The 10,082-nt window shown below is 45.8% G+C and overlaps 1 protein-coding gene across 1 annotated transcript; it reads right to left on the bottom strand.

Moving 5' to 3' along the window:
• Positions 1 to 2,049: 2,049 nt before the first annotated feature.
• On the bottom strand, positions 2,050 to 10,046 carry NOC4L (nucleolar complex associated 4 homolog (S. cerevisiae)). Its single transcript, XM_010011885.1, has 13 exons — positions 9,945 to 10,046; positions 9,615 to 9,722; positions 8,950 to 9,099; positions 8,301 to 8,400; positions 7,962 to 7,996; positions 7,808 to 7,858; positions 7,163 to 7,274; positions 6,452 to 6,512; positions 5,807 to 5,917; positions 4,346 to 4,509; positions 3,509 to 3,591; positions 2,481 to 2,594; positions 2,050 to 2,166 (listed from the first exon to the last, which is right to left on the bottom strand). The coding sequence occupies exons 1-13, from the start codon at positions 10,014 to 10,016 to the stop codon at positions 2,050 to 2,052; spliced, it is 1,278 nt and encodes a 425-aa protein (XP_010010187.1). The 5' UTR covers positions 10,017 to 10,046.
• Between the last annotated feature and the right edge of the window lie 36 nt (positions 10,047 to 10,082).

The raw sequence follows: 10,082 nt of genomic DNA on the forward strand, positions 1-10,082 counted from the left end.
GGTGCCCCCCTGGAAAAAACAGCCCCCCCCCCCACTTCCAGTAGCAATCCCTTTTCAAGGTGTATTGATCGTATTTTAGTCTGTGGTCAGTTGGTCCCAGAGACACAAGGCTCTGCCCACAAGGCAGCAGCAGGCCATACCAGAAGGCAGAAGCTGCTACTTCCCACCATTCCCCTCCAACTCCATTTGCCCCAGGGAGTCTGGGTTATCCTTGTTTGGTGCCAGGAGATCCCAGAACAAAAGAGGGAGGCACACACTTACACAGCCCTTTGGATGCCTTGTTGACAGACTGACTCTGCTCACCCCCTGTCCAGCTACAGGAACCCAACCAAACTCCCTCATTTTCAACACCACAAGACCTGGACTTGCCCCATGCCCAAATGGTTTAGTATTTGTGCATTAAAAGAGAATCCTAACAAGCCTGAGTGTCAATGGTATGACAGGTATGAATGACACTGCCCAGCAGTAACTTCAGACAGATATAACTGGGCCAACCTGGGTAAAACAAAAAGATGCAGAGAAAGGTATGCAAAACACATGCTCGTTCTTTTCAGTATTCAATATACTCATTTCCTCTGAGAGATGATACACTTACTTCTGTCAAAAGTAGCCACGTGGTCCTCATTACTACAGCATCAGAGCACTTCAAAACGTTTCCCAAACACATAGATACAACATACATATGATATAGGGAGATACATTTTAGAGCTGAAATACAAGGCTTGGGTGAACCTGAAGAGAGGACTCCCAAGTTTAAGTTACCATCTCAGCCATTCTGCCTTCCTACCACAGAAACCAGAAGTCAAAGATAAAACAAAAGCAGGCTGGCCAGGGAGGAGACAGGATTGCAAGCTCTAGACTCTGAGGACATGCCTGGAAAGCATAAAGAAAACTGGATGAAGAAAACATAGCACTGAGTATCTCCAGGACTTAGATTAGATTTCTTGGCCTCTGCTTTCATGACTGTATTTTTCTCCTCCACAAAATATTTCAAAATACAGAGAGTTCAAGTTTAACAAGAGAACATTGTCGAAAATAATCAGGGGGAAAAAAAGCAGCCCTGAGTTTATCTGCTCAAACTTAAAACCTTGGGGAAAAACCAAACCCACAAACCCATCAGGAGTTTCCGCATGACTTACAGAACCATGAGAGAAATCCAAATTAACAAAAGCACCTACTATCAATGGCCTAGTTAAAACTTCATGAGCACCTGGATACACACTGCCAGGAGCTCCTACAACACTTGCAGGCTGCAAGCAAAACTACATCAAGCTCCTTATCAACCCAAAGCAAAAATCTAGGATTAGACACACCTCCCAGTGCACATCAGTTGGTCTCCCTGCTGCAGGAGGCACCAGGACTTCCAAAGCTCATGAGCATTTTGAATTAAGCAACCCTCCAGCATGAGATGGATGTACATGAAAGAACATCAGCAACACTCCACAGCTGGAATTACTGACCATCATCCATGAACTGTTTTTGACAAACCAGAGCTTTCAGTGCCTCAAACATGAGAGTGTTTGGACGAGTACAGAGGATACTAAATATCCCTCTGAATACATGAGTTTTAAAGTGTATATAAAAAATACACTGTGTTTACAGGTGTATGTTGAAGTCTCTTGCTACAAACAGGTTGTCAGCTCTAGTATAAAAATAACACATCTGAAAAGTAAAAGGAGGAGTCAGAGACCACAAGTACCCTCAGTCCCATCAAATGGCAGCAAGATGGTCTGTTGGTGCAGTTACTGACCACAGCCAGCACCAGCAGCTCTGGAGAAAAGGGCTGGAATCCCAGCAATAAACAAGTCCAGAAAGCCTTGCTCTGAGGAAAAATCCAAGCATCAGGTGGCAGAACACAGGCATGAGAAACAAAGGGAAGTCCATCCGTGAGTAGTGGCTACGGGCGCCGAAGGCAGCTGCACCTTTCTCAAGCAGTCCAGCTCTCCTCACATGGAGATACTTCAAAGGCAGAATTGCTGAGCACAACGTGAGCTTTGTGCATGTCCCCATGGTCAGTCAGCTGTGCAGATGTGTTTGTAAGAGATCACATCAATCTAAAGAGAAGTGCTCTGCAAAAACATCATTTTTCTTCCCAAACAAGCCTCGCACTTGCTCGAACTCCAGGGGCACATCAGTCGCCTTCTTCTTTACTTCTTTATCAAAAAGCTACAAATTAAAAACAGAAGATAGTGGTAAAACTCAGCACAAGCTCTTCACCCTGGCTGGTAACATTGCTCACTCTAACCTCTTAAAAGATCCAGCACATAAGCCTTTTATGCAAAAGCCATCCCTGTCACCACTGCTGCTCATGCTCTGTTATTTAACAGACATTTTCCTGTCTGTCCCTGCCTCTGAGTTACCAAAAGTCAGTCTAGCTCCCTCTCCAGCAGCAAGGTTGAGAACAGGACATGGCTATGGCATTCAGGAGCCAGTCTCCTTTCCTGTGGTTTCAATCATTCACAAAGGCACAGCAGCACTACCTCATAAGCTGAGAGCTCCAGGAGTCCCGATATGTCATCCTCGATCTCAGATAGCGACTGGTTCAGGATAGCAGCTGCCTTGGCCACCTCTGGGTGATAATGGCTTTGTAGAGTCTGCAAAAGCAAGACAAACAGGAGATGGACTAGTAAATAGATGGTAACACTCATCCATCTGGATTCCCACAAAGGTATCTGCCTCTTTTGCTGGTCTGATCTTCCGTGAACATGAGATTCTGACAGGGGCAAGTCTGCTCTACTGTGCTACTACAGAGCTTCCAGAAATCCTGATTTCAGCCATCTTTCAAACACATCGAAGTCTCCTCTCACCCCATCCAAATCCAGCTCAAGATAGATGGGACCCCTCCACAGGTCGTGCCTACAGTGCATCCCCCAACTCTGCTACCTCCCATTGCCCTGATGCTACCTATCCAAGCTCCAGCTCCCTGGACTTCCTGCTCCTGCACAACATTCTTGTTGCTGTTTCAGCCCCTTACACAAAAGCCCTGTAGCATTTAAATGAAAGTGATAATCCTGGCATTAAGGTTTTAGAGCCATCAGGAGCAATTTAACCAACTTCAACCTTCATACCCCATCTTACAAATGATCCAGGTGAAAGGTGAACTTTACAATCTTCTCTAGCACTTTTCAACCCCTTTCTGCAGGATGACCTAGCTGTACCCAATTAATTTCCACCAGTGCTCAGCAAGTTCCTCTCTCCCCTCCACAGCAAATAAAAAGCCTCATAGATTTTCAGCTATTTAGTCTGTTTCAGCAGTTAACTGCACCCTTTTTAGCTGCACAGTCAGCTGTGTGCTCCCAAGTCCCTAATCGACATGCACATGAAATCCTTTGCCTCTTATGCTAGGACAGAAAAGGGTGCAGAGTAAAAGATCAGCCAGAAGCTCACTGCATCTGCAGGACATAAGTCAGCAGGTTCATGGAAGTGGGACTGCCAACATGTGTCAAGGAAGCAGCAAAGGTGGCAGAAACCCACACCAGATGCAGCAGTTCCTTTTTAGCTGACATACCTGAATCTCCCAGAGTGAGCTTTCCAAAGCCCTGCTTTTGGACGGCTCTTTCTCCTCCATAATATACGGATCTTCTGAAATATCTAAGGAAATAGAGAGAGTAAATACCTCCTGCATGATGTGTGTAACCCCAAAGAGAACACAGAGACCCATAGTGGTGCTGCAGCCAGAGCTGCTCCTTCCCAAGATATTTAGGGTGCAGGAACAAGCTGACACATCCCAGCACAAGCCAAGAGTCACTGTTTGGCAGCACTACAGAATCATATCACTTTTAAAGAGCAGAGGAAGTGGGACACAAAGAACTGGAATAGCCTGATGCAAAGGGCATCCCAGGCAACTTTGAATGGTCACTCCTGGTGTTCAACACTGGTCAGCTGAATCAGAGAGAGATGAAGTAAGAACTGAGGAGACTGCTGAGGCCCCAGTGGGGCCACCTACACAAAAAACACTACAGACAAATTGAGTAGGTCTCTGTTTTCTGCATGTGGTTTCTTTTCCATTTTAGTCTTGTTCAGCTCAAGACAAGCTCAGTGTCCGGTACAGCTCCCCCAGTCCTTTAGCCCTTGGAAGTAGCCTGGCTCAGTGTGCCAGGCTCAAAGCAACCTTCACCCAGGGAATCACGACAGCAGGGAACCAGCTGTGGGGCCCTAGGTCAGAGGATCAATGCAGGCAGGTCTTCTCAGTCAGAGAACTGGCAGGAGCAGCCTGCTGGCTTTCCACAAACTCAAGGGACAGAAGGATCCTCTAAAGCTCAGAAGTGGGATTCCTCCTTCACAGGAATCCTGCTCTTTATGATGTCTCAAGGCATAAAACTGCCCTGCCCACCTTCCCTCTTACCTTCTGGCCCGTTAGGTCTGTGTACTAGCACTTTGCACGAGGGGTGCCTCCGGAAGAGGTTACAGATGAAGGGAATGACCATGAGCAGAGCCTCAGGAGGAGCAGTGAGGGCCAGCCGGGAGAGGCGCTTTATGAACGCTGCCACCAGGTACGCTGGCAGGTGACTGTTGGAAAGGAGACAGAAGAAACCAGCATGTAAAAGTCCTATCAAGTGAGCCAGCATCCTCACCAATCCAAACAGCGGGTCAGGTTAAAGATCTGTGGGGCTCTTGAGGTTTTTTGGGCTATGGAGTAAGGAGAAGCTGTAAGAATCCTGATTTCAAGCAGCAATATAGGGTCTGGTGTGTTTTCCTGAACAAATATGGGGGCATCTCTGTTCAGTCCATGAATAATCTCAAATCAATTCAATCCAGATGCATGGCACCACTCCAGGCACTCGTCAAGCACAGCTCTGGTACATGGTCATTCACATGGCAGTCTTTATTCAGTCCTTTTAGAAACTTCTGGGTTTATACACTTAGCCAGCAAGCACTTCTTCTCATGCCATTTTTTGGGTTTAATTAATACACAGGCGATGATGTTAAATTTACATAATACTTCCAGGACTAAAGCAAGTACTGCAGCTGTTAATGGGAACATTAGGCTGCTGTAATGTAAATGTGCAGGGTAAGGGGGCTTTTTAATGGTAAAAATGCAAATTTCTAACAGCAATCAGCTCATCCAGCCACTTCTTTCAGGTCAGAAAAAGCAGGAGGAAAACTGACAGTTTTCAGCCACTCAGCCACTCAGCCCTAGGGCTTGTTACACTTGCAAGGCTCAGCAGAGCCACCCCACAGGACACCATCTGTCAGCCCTTGTTACTCTCTCCAAGGTACACTATGAATACAAGCAGTTTGATATTAAATGCTCAGTGCTGAACTGTAAAGTGTTACTCTTGGTTTATTTTCTAACATATGATGGCAACTATATGACCAGCTGCTTATCTAGTTTCTTCCCTGTGTACAATGATTTGACAGGATCAAGACAGACTGTCAAACACTTCGTATTTCAATGCTCTATATTTGCAAAAGGTCATCAATTTATCAACAGCTTTATCATCTATAAACAGCCTGTGAATGTTACTTCTCCATATTCATAAAGACTGACAGAAAAACCATCACCTTCAGCCAAACGGAATACAGATCAAAATACATCCATAATCACTTGCAGATCAAACCCCGATCACTAACTTCATTTTCACTCCCTGAAACTAGATGGGTGTGTGGCAAATGCTCAAAAATAGCACATGAAAAATTACACAACACTACAATAACACCCCCAAATTCCGTTTCCTCAGCCAAAACGAATCTAACCCAGGAGGCACACTGAATATGTTATATCCAGACATGTGGGGGACTGCTCAGCAATAACAGAAAAGCAGGAGGAAAATATGTGAACAGCTATAATAAGGGTGGTACTTACGATGAAGACAAAAACAGGTCAAGCAAATGGAAGAAGCGGGCTCGGTATTTCACGTGATACACAGAAGGGTCTAAAAGGCTGTACAGCTTTTTGTAGAAGTCAGGATATTCCCTGTTAGAAAACAGGAAAAAGGCAGTACCTGTTAGTGGTGTACAGTGGGACTACGCCGTGTCTAAATGCTTCTGTGCCTTCATTACAGACCACTGCTGGGCTCTGTTTAGCTTCCTTAGGCTTCTCTCCACAGCCACCCCCTGAAAACAAGCTGTAAGGTGAATTTATGGCTCTCGCAGTGCCCAGCCATTTTCCAGGATGTGAAGCTATGTCCACTGACTGCAAATGGTACAGGATCCAGTGAAAGGCACACCAAAGACTATGGCTTCACTATGTAACCAGATCAATGGAAATTGATTTTCAAGTGCTGAGCAACCACAGTCTGGAGAAGAGGACACTTAGGCTCAGCTGAAAATAAAGTCAGACTACCAAAAGAGCTCAGCATCCAAACAGCTGAGCCTCTTGTGCAGAATTTGGCTTTCTCATGGGGGAATTTAAAGCCTGCAGGTGCGGAGAATCCATTTCCATTCCTTTACATAAAGATATAAATGCAAAAACCCATGTTCCTTTTAACAATATGCTCTTTTTACTTACAGATTATGCTGATGAATCAGAATAAATAATCCATTTAAGGCTAGAAGACTGATTGCTCCACCTGTAAGAAAGCAGGCAGGAATCAACACAATAAAAATTAAACCAAAACCAAACCCAAAAACCAATCAGCTTCAACTTGTTTCTATTATAAAACCTCCCCAGAAGGAACACAAAACTAAGAGTACCTGAAATCAGAGCCAGCATGATGGCTGTATGGTGACACAATTTCATCTAAAACCTTCCAGAGGGTTACAAGTTCCTTACAGAGATTGAACTGTAGTTTAGAGGAACGGACTCAGAAGGACAGAGACACAAAAACATGATGCTGTAATCCCCCAAGGAAGCCACACTGGGCAGGCAAAGGTCTCAGAAAGGCAATGTCTGCAGGAACCTGTGTCCCAGTGCAGCCCAGGTATCAGCAGTGATGGCTGAACTCTATTTAAAAGAAATCAATCCAGTATTCTGCTCTTCCCAAGGCCTTAAATACTATTTTCCTTACACACAAGGAGCAACAACACTGACAAACAGAGGTAAAAACATCTCATTTTTAGTGACACTGGAGTTCCCCCTTGTTCCTTAGCTTCATCCCAGCCAAAAGTACATCTCTTTCATCATCTATGCCATGGTGCTGCATCTACCAGACCTTCCAAGTCCGTATGTACCATGCTGCAGGTACGTACCACAAAGGACAAAAAGCCTGTTTTCACTCACCTATGCCATAGGCCAGTGTTAAGAAATCTATCATGAGTGTGGGTTCATTCATGTACGGCAGGATGGAGTCATGCAGAATAACAAGAACTTTTTTGTAGAGGCCAGCAGGTAGCTGTGAAGGATGAAACCATACAGTCAAACAACCACTGTGAGAGAACTCAGAGAGCAACAGCAACCCATGGTTCAAAAGACAAGTACAAACAAAGGGGAATGTGCCAGGACAATACAGTTTGCAGCAACAGTTCCCAAACATGAAAGCTTACAAGTGACACATGCCCATCAAGTTCATTCAAAGCAACAAGTGCTCACAACTAAAAGTGTCACCACAGATAGAGGGGAAAGTCACCAGCAATAAGGCTTGGTAACCTTCAACATGTGAACAGAGGTTGTTATTGCTGCAGGTCACTCCTTAGGGTCAGACTTGTTTAAGGTGGTAAAAAAGAGGCCAAGAGCAAGGAGAAGAAACAGACTATACAGGAGGTCACGTCTCTTGGCAGAACCATCCAGCAGAAGTGGTGACTGGGCTGTTCTCATCTGACACTGAAATAGTGGGGTCCTACCAGGAGCTCCATGCAAGGACAGCCACAGCCTCTGAAGATTAGCAGCTCAAGAGTGGTACAGATCAGTGGCAGAAGTAACACTCACCTTGTGCTTCAAGAAACTGAGCCACATTTTTTCAAAGGCCTGCTTGTGTGCCTTAAAACAGAATTGCAAACAGAGAGTTAAAGACACTGGCACAGGGAAAGCTCTACTTTAAGTAGACAAAGCTTCAACTCTGAAGCATCAAATGAACACTTACCTGCAGCTTTGACACTTTCAATTCCTCCCAGTTGTCTAAGAAGAAAGGGGAAACAGATGTTGAACTTGAAATGGATGTTTAAAGAAATTATGATGATCCTTTGTTACTCAGTCCTTTGATACCCTAAAAGTTAGGGCTGAAGTCCTTGACTAGGTACAAGGCCATGACAAACCCCGCTGCAGACTGAGGAATGTGGATTTTGTGCTACTCTTTAAGATCACTGTGATCACAGCAGCAGACATTTCTCATAAGCAAACAATAACGAAGTCTTTACACAACAAAACCCCTTAAGCCTCATTTTCCTTTTCGTACACAGTTCATCACATGGAGCTCACTAACCTTGCTTCACCAGAAACTTGACCATGTCACACTCTTTGTTTGGCATGTTAATGGGTGAAATGAGGGAAAATACATTCTGCTGGTAAAATGGCAGCGGCCTCTGAGAAAAAAGCACATAATTAAACATGAAGCAAGTTCCACAAGAGATAGCAAGATGCTGGCTTTGATATTGCCCTATCTCCCAGGCACTGAGTATATCTAGGAAAGAAAAAGGAAAGGAAAAATGCTGATGGCTGAACTACATACTGGTGTATTCTCTCCTGCTGCCTTGTCCTGGAGCATTATCTGTTTGCACAACACAAAACCTATCTCTGAACTAATTCTGGTGGATCCAATTAAAGAAAACAGACTCTTCTTCTGTACCAGAGAGGTAAAAGTTCTGTGTGTGCCACCCAACTGCAGAGACCTGAGTAAAACAGAGCCCAGGCCAGAAGGATTTGCAAGAACAACAGCGTGTCTTGAACGACTTTCAATTTGAGACTGAAGAGTCATTAAAAAATACCTAAATCCCAATGCCTTCAGGTAGACATGCTCATTTCTCTTGCTTCCAAATCTTTCCGTATACCACGAGTTGCTCCCTGCTTCACGCACAAGACACACTGTTTCAGAGCAGTTTATCCAGACCCATCCCTACAATAACACTTGTTACCTCTTTTGTCTTCTGCATGACTTGTCCAATACTCTCGGTGACGGCCTTTATGACAAAGTACCGAATGTCATCATACTCCAGGTACTCTTGAAAGCGAGAGATGAGCAGTGAAGCGTCCTCGTTTAAGGGCAGCAAGCCATCAACAACTACCTAACAAAAGGTTGGTAAAGGAAAGCAACAAGTCACTCTCTTACAGTACAAGAGCAGACAGCGAGCGGTGTTGGCTGAGGGCACCCTCCTGTCCTTCTGAAAGGCAGCTACTTGATTGTGTGCTGCTTGCCCCAGAGCAACAGTCACGAGCCATTCTGACAGGTCCTCCCAGCCTCCGCAATGGGCCCCTTCCATCAAAGACAATGTCATTTAGAAATGACACAGTGGCTGAACCAGGGGCAGCACCTTCCCTCTCACCTCCCAGTCCCTGCAAGTGAGGCCAGGGACTCCAGAAAAGCACTGCAGCACTGGTACTTGATAAACACTCAGGAACCCAGCTCAAACCTGTCACATCACCAGGGACAGTGCTCTCTCTTGGTGTCCTCTCTAGACCATCCCCTGCCCTTGGCACCGAGAACCTCCTAGACTGATGTTTTAGTCCTGGAGAAGGGGTGCATGTGAGGTCGTGTGTGCCATCGGGTAACTACCAAGAGGAACTCAGTTCTGCAGCTTACCTTAAGGAGGTCACGAGGAAAAGTTAAACTCCCCTTCCACTCCACTTTGATCAACGGGTATCGTGCCTCCAACTCAACAAACTTCATCAGGGTGCAGAGCGACAATTCCTTTAAGAAAACCAAGACAAAACCCCCCTCAACAAGGACACCAGGGCTCAGACCCGAAGGAGGAAGAACGAACTACGCTCCTAAGTAAGCTGCGCGCCTGGTGAGCAGGGGTGAGCCAGAGCAGGGGCAACACGTCCGAGCACTGCGGCCCTCCCGCACTGGAATGTCAGAGCGATAAATGCTTCCGTGAACTCGCGTCTCAGCAGCACGCTCGGGCCCTACCTTGACCTGGAAGGCATCGTGCCCCATCAGCTCCGCCAAGCACTCCACGCACTCCTTGTAGCGGTGCCTCATCCATATCTTGTACTTGTCCTCGGCGCTGCAGTCACCTGAGGGTGAAACACGCGAGTGTGAGCGCTC

This window comes from Nestor notabilis, unplaced genomic scaffold (assembly GCF_000696875.1).
Source record: "Nestor notabilis isolate BGI_N333 unplaced genomic scaffold, ASM69687v1 scaffold33753, whole genome shotgun sequence".
NCBI lineage: Eukaryota > Metazoa > Chordata > Aves > Psittaciformes > Psittacidae > Nestor > Nestor notabilis.

What these genes read in the sequence shown, in the direction of transcription:
- NOC4L (XM_010011885.1), bottom strand. Translation starts at nt 10,016, where the DNA reads ATGAGGCACCGCTACAAGGAGTGCGTGGAGTGCTTGGCGGAGCTGATG. An exon ending in ACGATGCCTTCCAGGTCAAG is followed by an intron (nt 9,723 to 9,944) that starts GTAGGGCCCGAG and finishes GTTTTCTTAAAG; the next exon opens with GAATTGTCGCTCTGCACCCT. An exon ending in AACACTGGCCTATGGCATAG is followed by an intron (nt 6,513 to 7,162) that starts GTGAGTGAAAAC and finishes GCTTTCTTACAG; the next exon opens with GTGGAGCAATCAGTCTTCTA.